Source organism: Callithrix jacchus, chromosome 2 (genome assembly GCF_049354715.1).
Source record: "Callithrix jacchus isolate 240 chromosome 2, calJac240_pri, whole genome shotgun sequence".
NCBI lineage: Eukaryota > Metazoa > Chordata > Mammalia > Primates > Cebidae > Callithrix > Callithrix jacchus.
The window spans coordinates 129,868,922-129,887,632 of NC_133503.1; the positions used below are offsets into that span (position 1 = coordinate 129,868,922).

Here is an 18,711-nt window from a genome sequence, read left to right on the forward strand (position 1 = left end):
GCCATTGCACTCCAGCCTGGGCAACAGAGTGAGACTCTATCTCAACCAAAGAAAAACCAAAATCAAAAACTGTATTAACAAAAACAGGCTCTAAGCCATGGGCCATAGTTTGCTGACTCCTAGTACCGAGCAAGATAAAATAGTGTTTAGCAAATATTGCATTGGTACATTATAGTGATTTGACAAGATTTTTGTAGCTCAGTAGCTAACTAGTATATTACTTTGTATATGATTTTAATATACAGATATAGTATAGTATGTAATTTTGTCCAGGTTATGATTTTAATTGTATTTCCTTATGGTGATGCATACATAAAATAAATTTCTATTACTTTGAATTCAAATGACCACAAATTAAATGTCAGAGTTGGTAACTGTACATTACCTCACTCATTATGCAATCATGACAATCTGTTTTATGATAATACTAAGCATGGGAATGTACAAGTGAGTTAACGTCAATACCTTGTAAGTGCTTGGAAGATAAATGGAATAGTTATGGAAAACCAGTACCTTGAGCAGATGAAGCTTCCCTCCTGAACTTCTTGTACATATTAAAAAGTGTTTTGTAAATAAGAAGCACTGTCTCTCTCCTTCCTTTTTCAAAGACAACGAACCCAGGCGAACTTTACTAAGTTTCCCCCTCTCAACAGAAGGTACTTGAATAAGAGAACCTGGTGATTACAAAAATGAAGAATACACAGCAATTAAAATTCTGTCAAGTGAGGACCATGTCCATGGCAATAAACACTAAGGCCTGTTTCCCAAGATACCAGGGATTGATTTATGTGATGCACCATCAGAACAAGAAATTCTCTAACACTCTGAGCAGAAGAAACAATGCATTCTATTTTAAGGGCTAATCTGTTACTAATATATTTGTGAAACACTTTAGACTTGATTCTTCATCTAAAACTGGAAAATAACTTTGAAAGAAGATGAAATTGAATTCAAAGAATGAGGCACTTCTGCCATCTGTCCTTATTGATCTGATCCAATCAATTTATATATTTAAATACATATTATTGATATTGTATATAATATCAATATAGTATGTCAATATTTATATATCAATAATAATTAATATTAAACTATTCTTGATAATATATAATATAAATAATAATTACATATATAATTATAGAGTAATATAACATAACAAAAAGCAAATGCAATATATTCTTCCTGAAGCACAGAAGATAAATAGCATTATTAATATAGTTTACTTTGTATTTTAAAAATAGAATGTACAATTCTTGTATATTATAAAAATATATAAATTATATAATTCAGTGAAATTTAGCTAAGAACTATTTTTAAAGGGAGCTGTTTCAAGTTACATTTAAATTATGTGTGATAAAAATTATTTGTGGAATCTGAACAGAAAATAAACCACATAAAATCTATACCCAGTACACTCCTAGTAGCAACATTACCTTCCATTCAATGTGGGAAGCTATACACAGACTTTATAATACCAGTATTACCTTTGATTATTTCTAGATTTCACCCTCATAGCAACATCCCTACCCTAAAAAGAAAATTCCAATCTAAGTTAAATATCAAATCAAAAAGTACTAAGAAAGATTCTTGCAAATCCCTTGATTCTGACTTCTGAAGTACCCTGAGATAGTCATATTTCTTATATTTATTTAATCTATCACCTACCACAAAAATGCAGCCTTACACAGGTTCATATTACCCTCAGAAGAATCACTGAGTGCATATTCAACCCTTCAATATTAACAGCAGTCATCATTAAGAGATGAGATTGTGGACAACCTTATTTTTCTCTTCATACATTTCCTAATTTCCTGATTTTTTTAATGAGCACAAATTACACCTATAAGCAGAAAAACATGACTAAAGCTCTTCATATAAAGAGCATATATATGTAAGCTGGTAAAACCATGTCTGAGTCACAAAACGTTCATATTAACATATGAATGTTGCAAATTGCATCTACTTTTTAACAGAGATTCAAAGGTGTACAGGATGGCAAGAGACCCAAGTTTCCATGCCTGGATCTCATACTATCTATTTGGGTGTGTGCTGCAGTGGGATGCTTGACAGACACAGAGTAGGCAGCTATTCCGGGCCTAAAGAACAGCAGGGATGCAGTCCAGGCAAGGATGTGGGATTGGGGAACAAAGGGCCAGTAGATGGCTTGACTCCCACGAAGGTATGGGCAAGAGGAGAGTGAATGAGGAGGTGAGGTTGGTGGGAGCCAACTGGCCGGCAGCCCAGGCAGCAAGGAATAACATAGAGTACAGGAGGCAGGGGAAAGCAGGAGGTAAAAGTCAGGGAAGTCTATGAGCAGGTCATAGCAGAAAAGGCTGTGCTATGGGGCTCAGGATACAATCAAAGCCAGGGGCCTTGCAGAGGATGTGGTTCAATGCCCCCCATTTCACAAATGGGGAAACTGAGGTCTGAGGTTAAGTAGCTCTCCTAAGGTCATACCTAAGTGAGTGATGTAGCCAAGGGATTCAGCCATGTAAAATGTAAGACTCAAAAAGGGGACAGATGGGAAGAGAGTAAGTTCTAGCTTTGCGATGGGGGCCATGGGTCATCAGGCCCATCAGTTAGGGCTGAGTAAAGGACTGAGGCTTGGACAAATAATCTTGGTGGGCAAATAGGTCTGTGAGTAATTTTCAGAAAGGCTATAAGCAACCTGTGAAAACTCAGTAATAATGTGTTCATTAGTAAATGCTTCTAGCAATTTAGCGATTTTCTATGTCAGAAATTATAGAATACATAAAAATAAAATTTAGAAAGAAATGACAGAACACATTGTTAGCTCATTATTAGCAATTATTGTGAATTTCAGCTGTGAGACAAAAAAATAAATGTTTCCTTGGCAACCATACACTAATATGTTTAATCTACAATTCTTTACCTCATATCCAAGTAGGAGGGAGACATAGGAGACTGAGTATATTAGGTACATACAGAAATGTATACATCTGAATTAAAAGTGAGACATTTCAGCACTATGGTTTGTAAAACAATCATGTTTGGAAAAAGCATTTTTAAGTGGATTTTTTCACATTTTCTCTTGCATTTGACATGATGTTTCAACATAGCTACGAGACATGAAGAAAGGATTCCTCTCTAGCTAATACAAATCAGAGAAATACTTAGTATTCATTTAGTAATTCATCAGATCATTGCTATAGCATGATTCTTTGCACCCTGGTCATTAGTCTATTTAATAATTGGGGTCAACTTCCAACAGAATGTCTGTTATTTTAATCACTTTGTTCCCACAGTATCACATTCAAGACTATGCCCCTTATTCTTAATTCTACTGAATAGTGAAAAAGAACAAGGAGCAATTTCCAGCTTATTGGGTTAGGCATTTGAGAAGGTATAACTGTCTCTAGACCCCATGTTACAATTTCAGAGAACACTGGTGCATTGAAAGCACATGACTTAGGGTCTAGGAATGTTTAATACCAGAAAGCTCCATGCCTTATTTTCAAGGCACTTAGCCCTGTATTCAGTCACCTATATTTCATTTTTCTGATTTACATTTCCACAAAACAGTGTTCACAATGCATAGATTTTGTACAAAATGTCAGCTTAGAGTGCCTTTATCTTCTACTAAATATTCAAATACATTTCATGTTATTGAAAATAGAAAGTCATTCCAAAATTTGGATCTTGGCTTTTAAAGTTTATCATAATCTTGCAGTCTAGTCTATGTGCTTTTGTGAGCACTAGCTCATTTAATCTTCACAACAATCCTAAAAGATAGCTACTACTATTAACTCCAATTTAAGGAGAAGAAACTGAGGCAGAGAGAGGATAAGTAAATTACCCAATGTTACACAGCAAGGAAGTAGAAGTGACAGGATTTGACCTCCAGTGATGCAGCTAGACTGTTTCCCTATCATTGCCTCAAACACTCACACGTGTTCAAAAAACTTTTAATAGATTTTAGAAAATAATGATAATATCAGACCATTTCTATAATATAGTCTTTTGTATCCTATCCATCAGATTAATAATTGGAAGCCATTTACAATAAAACTTTCATTATTTCCATCACTAAATCCCCATCGAAAAATATTCAAGGGTGGCTGATGCCCTTATTCTGAGGTGACTTTTCAGTTGATCTGGATGATGTATTTTTTCTAGACCTTAGCATAAAAATTCACATAAGGTGGAAACCACAGGCACACATGCATACACATACACACAGAGAAATAGACCACATATCATTCTAAGAGTAATTAACACAAATATTAGCACATCTTTAGAGATAAAATTATAGACCATTTCATAGACAATAGGAATCCCTCAAAATTTTTTTTAAATAATAATTTTTAAAATCACCTCAATGGGTCTTAAAGTCTGTTAAGAGTGTTATATAAAAGTGATAATAGGAGTAACCAAAGCAAAACAATGCAGACTTTCCAAATTCTGCAAATTGTATTACTTCCTACTTTCAGATTAAGATCTGAATTTTAGAAACCAACTTTACTGAATAACTCTTAAACAACTAACAAACCACACATGCAGAAAAACACGGCTAAAACGCAAATCATTATATTGACATCAACACAATAATATCAGAAATACTCATAGTTGACAGAAGTGCCTTAAACATGTGGTACATAACAAGGAATTAGTAATATATGGGCATGAATACAGGGAGAAATCGTTCATGATTGTTTTCTCTCCAATTGCAATGAAAAAACATATGACATTCGATATATTTGACCTTCCAGCATTTTTCATTATTGAATGTGTTTTCAAGCTCAGACCAAAAAAACTTTGTTTATTTTAGCAATATAGTAAATGTTTATGGGTCACAATACTTCCCAATTAAAAATCCTTTAAAGAATTGTATGCTATAGAAACTTTTGTCTCCATTCTCACATACTATAAAGCACAAGTCAATCAGTAGACATTTTCAGGGAATTCCAGTACAAGAAAAATATAACATAAAACACCTTTCAGTCATAATTGCAATTCAATAAATGATATAATTCAATGCCCATTTTCCATGTATCTGTAATAGAAAGCATCATACTAGACAAGGCAAGGCAGAGAGAATTCCTAAGTGCTGCCCTTCAGAGTTTACAGTTACTGGGACAGAGAGGCATACCTCTACACAAGAGGATGAAATACATGCACCAGGAGTGAAGTGCCTTGGAAATGGAGTGGAAGCGAAATCCATTCTAACTGGAGGAGAGGGAAGGAGGAAGAAGAGGAGATTATAAAGGACTCCTTAGAGGTATCTGATCTGAGTCTGGTAAGACAAGCAGATCTTCAACAGGCACAAAAGAGATGGATAAGGACATTCCCAGCCCCCAGGCTGGGGACAGCACAGGTAAAGGCACAGAGGCTGGCAGGCAGGAAGCCAATGTGGAGACACAGCCTGTGCAGAGGAATAGAGGAGGCATTACAAGCGCCTGATAGTTAGCATTACGTTCCACCCTTATTTAAAGAAAAAATAATACTAAAGCCAAAAATGAGAAAAGGAATCATTTCCTAAAATAGACTCCCAAACTTGGGAGTCTAACATACGTGTGATTTCTCCTTGTAAATAAATAATGGAAAACAGAATGGCACGCATTAAACTTTTAAAGTATTCTGTGCAAAAATCAATGTGCACAAAAAATAGTCTTGTTTGATGAGGTTAAAAAAGATTTTAAGCAGTACATTATGGTAGGCAATGGTAACATAAATATCTTCAAATGATACTGGCACATTATAAACAGAAACTACATTAACGATTAATTTGAGTTCCAAATTTATGTTTCACTCCTCACCAAATTCAAAATTATAAATGTGTGCAATATATTGTCTCAAATCAACTGCCCCAGGCATGCTCCCCTCCCACAGAGGACCTAAGTACTTAAATAAATAAATAACTTGGGATGTAGTTTACATCTTGCATTTTAGAATAACAGCCAAGGAGAAATATGCACTGTCAGGCTCTTGCTTCTCCACGGTTTCCGGCACAAATAACTTCACCTCTTCAAAAGCTTAATTTATCCAATGACGCCCCCAAAGCACACTTTGCACACAAGAAAGCTTCTGCATTACCAAAGCAAGGCGTGGCAAGGGTCGATCAGAGACATTTCATCTGGCAACGGGAGTTACCAGTTGAATCAAATGAGACCATGTGGGGCGGATCCGGAAGTGCTGATGAAAAATGGGAACAAGAGACAGCTGCTTTCACTTCGGACATGCTCCCCAGTCTTTTGTGAAAGGGCTTTGAGTAACGCAAGTTTCTCCTGGGCCTTGGCCTGGGTATCGTCAGCGCTTGGCACAGCCACGGCCGTGGGCCAGGCCGACCGGTCCTCCTTGGAGCTGCAGAGAATGTCCGGGCCGCTGAGGAGGAGCGTCCAGTCAGAATGTAACTGCCTGCCCCACTCGTGCTTTACTATGATTGTGTTGCTGTTTTTCATGGCCCCTGAAAAGAAACAGCACAAAGGTGGGCCTCAACCACAGCCTGGGCGAGGCCGCGGGGGGCCTGCTCAGAACGCCTTCCAGGGTGTGCCGAGACCATGTGACAGCCGCACAACGCATTCAGGTCGCGGGTCCGTTTCACAAGGACTTACCTTGGCGGATGAACGTTTGGCTGGTGTCCAGCAAGATGTCACAGCCCTCCACGATCATTCTTTCGATGGCAAGGTTTTTCCTTATGTTTTCAGTGTCGCTCACTTCATCGTGCATTACTCTGTCGGACACAGCACAGACAGGATCACAGTAAGAGAGATCTTCTGTTGCCTAGCAGGTAGGCAAAGAAGAGCTCGGAGATCTGAGAAGCTCGGTTTCCAGCTTGTATCAACTGAACTGGGGGTTGGGGGAAATAGACTGGATCTTTCCAGGCTTCGAAAGGTCATGACCCAAAGCAAGGCCAATATGCCTCATGATTCTACAGGCTAAGTGGGTCAGCAATGACCAGCATCCCTGGGCATGTCTGCTTCTAAGTGCAGCGGGAAAGCAACATGTTATTTTGTGGCCAGTGCTCTCACTGAAATTAGGGGGCCATTTCTTGGAGGCAGACTAAATAAGAGATCTTTAGACCATTTCTCCATGTAAGTTAAAATAACACAGGCATAAATAAGTGCTTGTAACAATGAAAAGTCACTGAGAAATGCAAACTGTACCTTCTCTAGCTTCTTGCCAAATACGAATACAAAATGCAACTGAGAGTCTATTTTGTTGAGACAGGGTCTCGCTATGTGTAGCTGAGACTACAGGCATGTGCCACCACACCTGGCTAAGTTTTTGCATATTTAGTAGAGACAGGGTTCAACTGTGATAGCCAGGATGGTCTCCGTCTCCTGACCTCAGGATCTGCCCACCTCAGCCTCCCAAAGGGCTGGGATTACAGGCGTGAGCCACCGCGCCTTGCCCATTTTTTTTTAAATACTGAAAGAAACATGAACATTTCCAAAGTTAAACCAAAATACGCCTAATCTGAATTACATAAATTCACATGCTATAAGAACATTTTCCAAGATATGTATTTTTCTTGGTTAAAATGAATGTGAATAATGTTCAATATCACCTCACAAGCTAGTATTTAACTTTCAGGTGAATCTGAGAAGCTGGATTTATTTTGCTTCTTGTTCCTTGGAACATACACAGGAGGTTTCCACAAGGGACCAACTTGCTGCTTTCCTCTCCCAAGCCTTTCTTATAAGTTCTTTGCGTACCTGGACAGTTCCTCTAGCTTTGATTTGGCAAACTCCAGGCTTTTCCTTTCCACATGCTCATGGGGTGTGTGAGCGAGGAGCTCATGCAGTGTGATGATGTATCTGGGGATCTAGATGCAAACAGAGGCTAGTGTGAGCAAGACATCAGGGTGGGTGACCGGGCAGATGCTCGGCAGGGCCACCATTGCTTCCAGAAGCTTGTCTCTAAACTCCCACTTTTGACTGTTTTACACATTTTATAAAAGAAATACAAATAAAATGAACTACACTTCACATTTCATGCACAGCAAACAAAAACTTCACCAAGAACACATAAAAAGGTGGAAATTATTGAAGTGTTATAGTACAAAGAGATGATTGTTTCTTTAATATTTTAAATATAATCATGCACTTTTGAATCATAGTTTCAGAGAGAAACAGATACAGCTATCATCAAGTCACTTGAGTCTGTATTTTAGATATATTAGTCCATTTGCAATGTTTTTTTTTTTTTTTTTTGAGATGGAGTTTCGCTCTTGTTACCAAGACTGGAGTGCAATGGCGCGATCTTGGCTCACCGCAACGTCCGCCTCCTGGGTTCAGGCAATTCTCCTGCCTCAGCCTCCCGAGTAGCTGGGATTACAGGCACACACCACCGTACCCAGCTAATTTTTTGTATTTTTAGTAGAGACGGGGTTTCACCATGTTGACCAAGATGGTCTCGATCTCTTGACCTTGTGATCCACCCGCCTCGGCCTCCCAAAGTGCTGGGATTACAGGCGTGAGCCACCACGCCCAGCCTGCAATGTTTTTAAATCAACAATCCCACTGCACTATTCTAAGTATTAAAACTTGGGAGAAGACATGTTCACCTTTATTACTTTCTGTTTCTGCTTTATCTCAGTTCACCTCCTTGCAGTAAAAAGTATTGTTTAATTAGGGTATTTATTGGTACCTTTATTAACAGACTATCTGAATTTTGTCAAAGACAGAAATTCCACCAACCCGAGGAAGATTGTAATAAACCATGGTAGAGATTGAACTTAATTTACAGTGACACAACATATTTATTGTGGGCTTAATTTTAACAGTAGCATGCATGAACATCTACCACAACACTACCCACTGGGGGTTAGACTGTGTGCTCCAGGCTTTGCCAATGTGTCCAGTCCTCCAACATCATAAGGATTATTTCTCCATTTTACAGATAGAGAATTGAAGTGGGAAGAAGTTTGGTAACTTGCCCAAACTTGCCCCAAAGGTGGCCCGACAGTAAATAGCAGCGTCAACTATAACCCCAGCTCTAACCAGTGCACTAACTACCTTCTCTCAGAGCTTGCCCTTCTGGGGGGTCTGGTCTGTCTGGGGATGAGGGGCGGGGGAAATGAGGTCTCACTCAGCACTTGAAAGGACCTCTAAGAACGAAGAAACTAAAATGGCTTTCCAGGGCTGTGTGTGCGATTTCTTCTTTTTGGTCCTGAAAGGTCAGTGGCCCCACCTGGGGATCTGCTTTTGCTCTTTGCAACTGGTGGCCTCACTGGGCTGTTTACCAATATTTATTAAGTGCCTCATACACTATGCATAGACAACAGCCACCATTAGCACAGACATTGAACTTCAGCTCTGGGACCTCGCCCTAAGGAATGTCATCAAATCAAGGTTTCAGGAAGCACAGATAGGCCCCCTTCATCATGGGAAGGTCGGATACAGGAGAACTCTCCCTTTGTAGGCTATATGGAGATTTTCTGCTCCTTTTCCCATGAATTTCTCACTAAGACAGCCCTTAGGGTTGTCCCACTTGATAAAGTCTCCTGGGATAAGTGTGCTTTTGTTGGCATAATTGCATGACTGATAAGAGTTTGCCTCTAATTAGTAGTTCCGCAAGAAAATTAGGCCATTAATAGCCAACGTACTCAGTTTTTCACAGCGAAGGGGACAGGTGCAGAAAAGCCTGAGTACTTACAATGAAATGAAAATCCGCAAAACTGAGTTTGGTCAATTGTCTCATGACCCTTTCTCATTACTTACATTTCTTTTAAAGTGCTCCCTGGCTAAGATTCAAGTAGATGGATTTGAATTCAGTCTCTGGCCCTTTCCACTTTATGGTGAAGGAACAAACAAGCTCAGGAACTGCCAAAAAGCAGGTAAACAAAGTTCTGCAAGCAGTGAACAGCTCTCCCAGGGGCACATCTGTATCTTCAAGAGCTGATTATAAATCTCTTCCCCCAAAACCAAGAATCGTAGGAGCTGTCTAAATGAATCATAATTCTGCTTTCAATTATGGAGCAGATACTTGTCCCTTAACAGACATTAATTAGCTTGCTCTCCAATTACAGTAAATAAATGGACAGAATAGCAAGTAGCTACTTTCTGGAGAACATCTAACACTACTGTTCTTGTCAGGAGCAGATTTCACGATCAGCTTACCAATGGACTTTCAACACATACATAGCCAAATAAATACTTGAGCAGCTGAAGCCAATTTAAACAGTACCAGCCAAGCCACTGTCTTTAATTAATAAAAATTATGTTCATGACAACATTATTTTCCGTAACAAATTTCTTGGCAATACTTGGACTTACTGTTCTGATAGTTCAACTGGGGATAATTTTACTGCATCATCCAAATTCTACAATTTCTCCATGTTTCCACAGTTCAACATAGCTTGATAACAGCAGTAACTGACGAATTCAAAAAGGGGCCCAGAAGGAGAAGACAATCACCGTCTCTGTTCTACAAATATAAGCTAAAGGCTTCCAATCACCTTGCCTCCTCCCTCTGCCCCTACACTAACTTCTGCCTCTGTATCTGGGCTCAAGAAAATCTGGCCCAAGTCCCTTGGCAGTATAAACTAGAGTCACCTCTTCCATTGTTGGCCTCCAGCAAAAAAAAAGTGAGAGCCCTAGCCGCATCCTGAGGGTGTCCAGCCTTACAGGGGAGCAAGGCAGATAGATGTGCAGAAGCACCACTGCTACTACAGAGGGAAGCAGATACATCCAGACGCTCCAAGAGATCAAACACCTCCATGACTATTTCACTTCATTAGTGAAAGAACCACAAGGGAACAAGAAGGATAGAGTCAGCTAAGTAAGGAAAAACCTCCCAGCTTCTAGAAAAAGCAATTTCCCCCAAGTTCTTCCTAGGGTTATTTCTAGAGAGAAGGCAGAAAACAAGGCATCAAGTGAAGAAGACAGAAGGGAGACACCAAGGAGCATGAGGCCCTTGGGCAGAGAACTCTAATGACTTCTCCTGGTCTATTCAAAATCGTTATGGGGAAGCAAACAAAGACAATTCCGTGCTCTTTCAATTTGCTCATTTCTTGCAGTTGGACAATTCTGACTAAATTCTTTGAGGCTTCTTCCAGAGCAAAGGCTCCCGCAAGCTGAAGCTTCTGGTTATACTTGTCTGGCAAAAGCCAGAAAGCCTCAGTATCTGACCCAACATTCTACGGTTTGAGGTCACCACATTCTTGGGATGGGGGGTCCGAGATTAACACCAGGCTCCTTGTAACACCACATAGTCACCCAACCGAAAGTATCAGAACCATTGCAGTTGCCCTAGGCTCACCAAGTCAGAGGGCTAGAGAGTCTGGAGATAGCTAGAGCTCAGCTGCCTCAATTTAGAAATTAAGAAATAGCTATTTAGTTTGGTTCAATTATTTTCCTCAATACTATGACTGAAGGGTGAGTGAGACATCAGATCTTTTAAAGATTCCTAGTCCAGTGCCCTTTTTACGACATTATAAAAATTCCCTGGACTCAATCAAAATGCTCAGTCATTGCTATCAGACTTTGTCTTCAGGAGAGGAAGGGAAGGGTGGTGGGTGAGTTTCCCAGCATTTTAAAGAAATCCAAAGACCTTTCCAAGTTCCTACATTCCGCTGTATTTGGACACCTCATCTGCAGTGAAAGTGTAGTTCTGCCATTTCAAAATACTGAGGAAATCACACCAAGAGGGAATTAAATCGCAGGAAGAAAGACATCAGTGGGCTGTCAGATAGGGAGCTAGGTTCCTCTCTGAATGTCGCATGGGTCTTTCACAACTCTACCTTTGTACACTCAACTGACTTGGGTTACCGAACAGATGCAATTTGGGGTACTGAATCATAACCTAGAGGTAACTGTCAAAAATTCACATAGAATCTCAGAAGAATGTTATACTATATAAAATGTTTCATTGTAAATAAAATCTTAAGTTTCAATTATGTAAATAGTTTTTTTTTTAAGTCTGAAATTTTTCTTGTGAAATATTTCCTCAGAGAGGCAAAGAGTTCAAACAATTCAGTTCCAAGGATGAAGAAAAACAAAAACAAAAACACTATAAAGTTTCACTATACTTAAGTGGTTTGAAATGCATCCTTTCGGTTAAAAATCTGACTAAACTTCTATGGAGACTTCCAGGATTTCGAGCTGGCCTGACAAAGTTTAAGGCAAACAATTGTGCACCACAGCCACATTTCTTTCTGAGGCTGCAAAATGATTAGCCAGGGTCAGAGATGCCTGCTCAGGAGGACAAAGCGCTCCACAGTAACCATAACACACATGATTAGTAGAATTGGTTTACCACATGACAATTTGGAGGCCTGGCCAGAAGCCACCTAAATTCCACAGTGGGAACACTCAATGCTCTTCCAAAAGAACAGAATCAACACTTTTCCAAAGAACAGGGGATTCAATGCACATTTTGGCCTCCCTGGTTCTCACTTCTGAGCTCTTAACAGTAAAACCCTAGGCCAGGAAAGAATGCAAGTGTTCTTGACCCTTTGGGTTGCTCTAGTCTCAAAAACGGAGCCCCTGCGGCCACCTAACTAGTTGCCAAGAGTCTCCAGGTCCACCCCCAGCCTTCCGTTTCCTAAGTCTCCACAGCCTCTGTGACCAGGGAGGTCCTCCTTTTGTTCTCCAGAGCTCCAGCCACAGGGGACTCAACAGCAACCGCAATAGGGTGGGAGGATGGGCCAGAAAACAGCAACCTTCCCAGCAGCCACTCCATCCCCAAGAATCTTTTATGCAACTAGCATAAACTGGAACATTTGCACAGAATCCTATTTCTGTAAACCAAATAATATTTTTAAACATGCTGGAGGAGGAGACTCCATGAAAGAGGTCTGTGTGGAATCCTTCTGTAAAGAGAAAATTGTGCAGCATTTCAAAAAATCATTCTTGAGTTCTTTGCTTCAAAAATGCCTGGTTTCTTACATCCATGAGGCACAGCAAATGTGCAGCACAATATTTGTTTATCTCAAGGTCAAGCTCAAGACAGCAACAGATGATACACCTGTACCATAATTCCTCCCAGGGCACACTTACACATCTCATGCTGGTCACACTAGGTTCGGTGACATTGAGCTGGAACCTCTGACTTACAAAATGCATCCCAGGTTGTCAGAATTTCCACCTGCGGGAGTCCCTCCTACAGACCCTGACTCAGCCATGGATGAATAACAGTCAAACACAGAATACAAGCAGAGTGAGCTGGGGTGTCCAGGGACCAATCGCTCATAGCAGTTAATGGCAGCCCCTATTCCTGGCTTTTATTCAGTATATCAAAGGACAAGGGTCTTTGGATAAACACCATTAGGGGGTAATTAACTTCTGCAGACCCCCTGAATAGAAGGCAGTTAAGCACCTGCAGATGATCAAAGTTTTTGCTAAGGGAGGTGGGGGGTAAACAGATTTATCTGGAGAAATTTCTTTTACAGTTTCTAGAATTTACTCTACTGTCCTAATGCCCTAGGGTAAGAGCCTGTTGGCTTCGACACATTCAGTCATTATAAGCTATGTAAACCTTTGGCCTTCCAAGAAGGTTTCTTACTATTCCCTAAAGCTATCTCTAATATTTTTGCTTTAATATTTTTGCCACCACCCTGAGTGAACCCCCACACCAAGTGACTCACCTGAAACATTGGATAGGTCAAGAATGTTTCCAGCATCCTCCCCTCACAGGCTGGATTGGCTTCATACTGTTTTAAGAGTTTGTCAAAATCTCTGTTTTGCTTACAATTGGCGAGAACTTGGAGGCTGTACTGGTGATTACGCACAAATTCTTGATAAATGTTCAGCATGGGGAGCAAAATATCAAACAGATCAGCTGGAAAGAAACAATAAACATGGCTGTTTCCCTTGGCACTTGGAAAATTACCTATACTCAGCAGAGATGGCAAAGAGTGGGTCCCAGCACCAGGTGTCACATATGCATGGAGCTGCAGCCCTGATGCCTGAATGATGAGCTGGTAGAATGCACTTGTGGGCAGTAGTCTACTCCAGCCCCAAATTAACTATGAAAGGCCAGGAGAAAGAGTCAAAAGGTATCTACTGAGGCAGGGCCCAAAATACCCAGAAGCAAAGAGACAAGAGAGTCTTGGGGTATGGAAGCTCGCAGGTCAACAGGGTAATGCAAACAGCTTAAGCTGAATAATGTTGGAGCTATCTATTTTACTCTAATTGCAGCCATTCTAAAAGAAAATCTTACATCTTTAAAGAATGCACTTACCTAAAATTAAAGTGGGCCAGTTTGCTATCCTTGCCTTTAGTCCTTGATGAAATATTTCATGAAGGAACATGATTGTTTCACTATAAAAAATGGAAAAATAATTTAGTTGCTATATGGTGTTTATTTTGTTTAAAATCCACTGAGTTCTTAAAGCCTTAATATATACAGGTTACATATGTCCCATAAGGCCTCCAAACTATGCCCAATAATAACATGGATTACACTATCCTCTAACAAGCAATTATGACAGTCTCAGCAAACCCTGATAAAAGCTTCAAATAGTAGAGGACAGAAAGCACCAAATCATTGTCACACAATCTTCTTCATCAATTTTTAAGCTAACTTTCTGCTATTAGAATGCAGCATTTCAATCAATAATCAGGAAATTTAAGTTATGACCCTCTTTTCTTTTCATATGTGATTCTAGATAACTCAGGAGAAAGTTTCTGTCAGTAAAATGAGTTTTGACAGGAGAGAGGATGGAGAAAAATCTAGAGCAAAAATTGTGACAGACTCCACTATAACCACTCCTAAGATACCCAAGACAGAAATGCAAAAGAATCTTCTGAAAAGAGTGAAGCCTACACAGAGATACTAAAATAAGGACAATGCATAAATTAGGGATCTAAATTCCTAAAAGGGCCAAGAAGGGTTATTACCAAAGTCAAAACATCACTTGCTTTCTCCTCACTGGAATTAACCTACTGCAATGAGACTTTGAAGCCTTTTCTGAACTAACACAGTGACACACAACCAAATACAGAACTGTTAATCTCAGTGAAATACCTTGGCTTATTATTAGTCAAGTTCCATTACAGCAGACATCAAGAAGTCCTTACTATTTCAAACGGTCCACGAAATGAAACAAAAATGGCTCCATAAGATTCTAATTTGTTTTTCTTTTATAACAATTTTAACTAAGTAGTGTTTGTTCTTCAAGGATTTCAACCAAATCTAGTTTGGCAGGTATTACAGATTAGTCATTGAATCTGTATTCTATCCTCCGAGGTGGAGAGGGGTGGACCTAAAACTACATTTCCCAGGCTTCCTTGCCACTATGGTTCTGGATATAAATTCAGTTCCACTAATAGATGCACTTGGAAAGACAAGGAAGGCGGAAGTAGGGGCCATCTTTCCGTTGCTGAAAGTCAGTCATGGAGATGTGAGGGCAATGTCGGCATCCCGCCTCAGGATTCTAGTTCTGGGCATGAGGTTCCCAAGTCTGAGAGGCATCTGTGGCAGGAGCAGTGGTGGCAGTGGTTTCCTAACCTCTGGATCACATCTATGGTGCTGTTCTCTGAAAGTCAACAGTTTAAGGGATATTGCTTGACTTTACTCCCCCAGCCTTTCCAACAGATTCTGTAAACAATGAATTTACTCCACTCAGAGAGGGTTTTCTCTGTCCTATGTTAAAGTAATCGATACATCTGCTTTCATATTTCGATACCTGGATGGTTTGAAAACAGATGAAACAATTTTGTATATAAATAGGAAGACTACATTTTCTTAACTATAAAACTGTGTTGAAATTCAAAAGTATTGACCTGTCTAGGGCTTAATTTCAAAGGCATGTAAAGGGAATCTAGTTAAACAACAGCAATGATATAAAACTTCTTTAAACCTCACCTATATAAATATACCTCTTCACATTATGTAAAGTGAATAAGCCAGGCACGGAAAGACAAATATCACATGTCCTCACTCATATTTGAAAGCTAAAAAAGTTGATCTCGTGGAGGTAGTGAATAGAATGGTGGTTATCAGAGTCTGGGAAGGGTAGTGGGGAAGGGGAGGACGAAGAGGGGGTTTGGTGAATGGGTACAACAGTTCAGTTAAATAGAAGGAACAACTTCTATTATTTGACAGCATAATAGGGCAGCTATAGTTAACAATAATTTATTTAAAAATATCTAGAAGATGTAGACTGTTCCCAACACAAAAAAATGACAAATGCTTGTGGTGACAGATATCTCAATTACCCAGATTTGATCATTACACATCATATGCTTATGGTAAACTACAACATATACCTCATAAATATGTACAGCTATTACAGATTCATTCCATATTATGTAAGCATAAAATATATCCATAAAAATTTAAAATAAAAAAGTTTGAAAAATATCTCATCAAATTTCCATCTGGGTCTAGGTGTGGTAAATAATTGCTAGTCTATATGACGAGCTTATGGCTTTACCTTCCAAAGAGAGGCACATCTTGACTCTGAATTTAAACAATATGATAAACCTGGCCTTTCCTGTTTCAGATCAAGCAATCCAGTAGAAACAAAGAGCCAGAGGCAACCTAAACCAATGTGACACAGCCTCTTTATTTACCTCTAGGTACCACCCTGTTTCTCTGTTTCTTTTTATAGCAGCCCTCTTCAAAATAGTTTTCTATACCCACCCTCTCCAATTCCGCTCATCAGAGTGCAGTACACAGTCCCATCCACTGTCATCAGACCTGTTGAAACTGCACACTTCATCACTGAAGTATCACCAGAATGCTGCACTGCCTGAGGATCAAGAGCTACCCCCAGGTTCCTTCAGATGTCTCACATACTGGAGAGGAGCCATTGCCAGGAAGGCGGGGAAATCTCCTTCCTTCCTTTTAACAAATGAAAGCCTAGCTCTTAATCTCATATTATCAGACTACCGGTCATCACCCTTCCTTTCTGCACTCATCTACAGGCACGCCAGTGGCTCTTCCTGATGCCTTGAGATCTGAGCTCTCAGCTCACGGTTGCTCTTTTCTCCACCATTACTCTTGTCATAATTCTTGGGGACTCTAATATGCACACAAACAACATTTCAATATCCTGGCCTCACAGGCCCTTGAACTCCTCCTCCAAAAATCTTGTCCTCCATTGACCTCAGTCAACACCCCCTTGATTGTAATCTAGACCTTGTCATTGTCAATACCTGCATCTCTTCCCTTACTCAGTTACAACCACATTCTCTAACTACTCCCAATCTTTCAGTTCACTGCCTTTGGAACCCTGACTCCAAAAATTCTTTCACATCATCACGACCTAAATCCCCAGAGCCTACCACCTTTTAATTGGCCAAAACCCTCTTGTACCACATTACTTTATCTCCTTAGTTTAGATTCCATGGCTCACTGTTATAATCTCTTCCTTGTATACACCTTCAACTTCCTATTCTTTTCTCACTTCGTCACAGCAGCCACAATACCAATCCTAATCCTCCACCCACTCTGCACCTGCATCCATGCAGCTGAAAGCAGCTAAAGAAAAACATGCAACCATCCTGACTGATCTCACTGTAAAGTCATAATCACTAGCCTAATAAGCTAAAACAGGCTCTCAGTCCTGCCCAGCACTAATAAAACATTGCTGAATCCATTTACTCCCCTTCCCTAGTCATCGCTATTTCACACCTCTGTCTCTCTTCTCCAGCTCTGACACTTCCCTCCCATCTGCCCCATCAGTGGATGTCCTTGCCTCCTAACTACAGAAGTGTCCATGTGCTATTCCCACCCTGCCATGCTCCCAGCTAATGACAGTCTCTTGACCCGTGCGGTACGTTCTGTCCACTGTCACTTTTGCAAGTTTACTGCTCAGCAATTCCCTCTCTCCTCCAACCTTCTTTTACCCTTTTCATTTGCCTCTAGGTACCATCCTGTTTCTCTTCTCCTCTTTACAGCTGCCCTTTTCAAAAGAGTTTTCTATACCCACCTACTTCAATTCCTCTTCCCCCTGCCCCACCACCTGTTCTCTCCTAGTCCTGCAACCAGGCTTTGGTCTCTCATCAAAATTACCAATAAACTCCAAGTGGTTAACTTGGTCAATTCTAAGTTACTGCTTTTTTGACGTTTTTGGCATTGTTTTTGTTTCCAGGACAACTCGCTCTTCTGGTTTTCATTGACAACTCAACAGATCCCCGTCACTCTTCTTTACTGGCTCCTGCTTATCTTCCTGGCTTCTAGATGTTAGAATATCTCTGGGCTTAGTACTTATTCCTCTTCTCTTATCCATCTGTATTCACTTGCTTGGTAATCCCATTCAGACTAGGAGCTTTATCTGTATGCTAGAGGACTCCCAAATTTCCATCTTCAGCCCAGAATCTTCCTCTGAACTCGAAACAAATATTCAATCCTTGCTCACTTGACATCTCCATTTAGATGTCTAATAGCATCTCATGCTCAACAGAAACAAGAGAAAACAGTTAATCTTTTCCCATCAGCCTGTTCTTGACTCAAGCTTTACCTTTTAGCAAATAGTCATTCCATCCTTTTAGTTATCCACGCCAAAAATCATTGCAATCTTATCTTTTTGCTTTCTCTTAAAACCGGTATCAAACCCATAAACAAATCCTACTGTTGAGTGCTGATGGATAAGTAAGCAACAAGGAAGGGGCCCCAGGTTGGGGAAGGTAGGGGAGAACAATGAACAATTATTCTAAGAAACACAAACAACCCGCTGGCACAAGGAATGACCTCTTCCACACCTAGCCCCCGCTAGCACGACCCTATAAAACTTCCCTCCAGCTCCTGCCTCTCTGCAGATAGCCCCTTCTCTACTCTGCTGCCCATTGCACCCTTGCA

General features: G+C 40.2%; 1 protein-coding gene across 3 annotated transcripts in view; it reads right to left on the reverse strand.

Moving 5' to 3' along the window:
* The window catches only part of RASGRF2 (Ras protein specific guanine nucleotide releasing factor 2), a 279,197-nt gene that overhangs the window by 141,401 nt on the left and 119,085 nt on the right, over positions 1–18,711 (reverse strand). For all 3 annotated transcript variants that reach the window (XM_078365267.1, XM_035291267.3, XM_008991883.5), the window contains exons 6-10: positions 14,146–14,225; positions 13,550–13,743; positions 7,677–7,786; positions 6,573–6,691; positions 514–674 (exon numbers count right to left, since the gene is read on the reverse strand). In XM_078365267.1, coding sequence (XP_078221393.1) covers positions 514–674; positions 6,573–6,691; positions 7,677–7,786; positions 13,550–13,743; positions 14,146–14,225 — 664 coding nt within the window. The remainder of the gene's footprint in view (positions 1–513; positions 675–6,572; positions 6,692–7,676; positions 7,787–13,549; positions 13,744–14,145; positions 14,226–18,711) is intronic.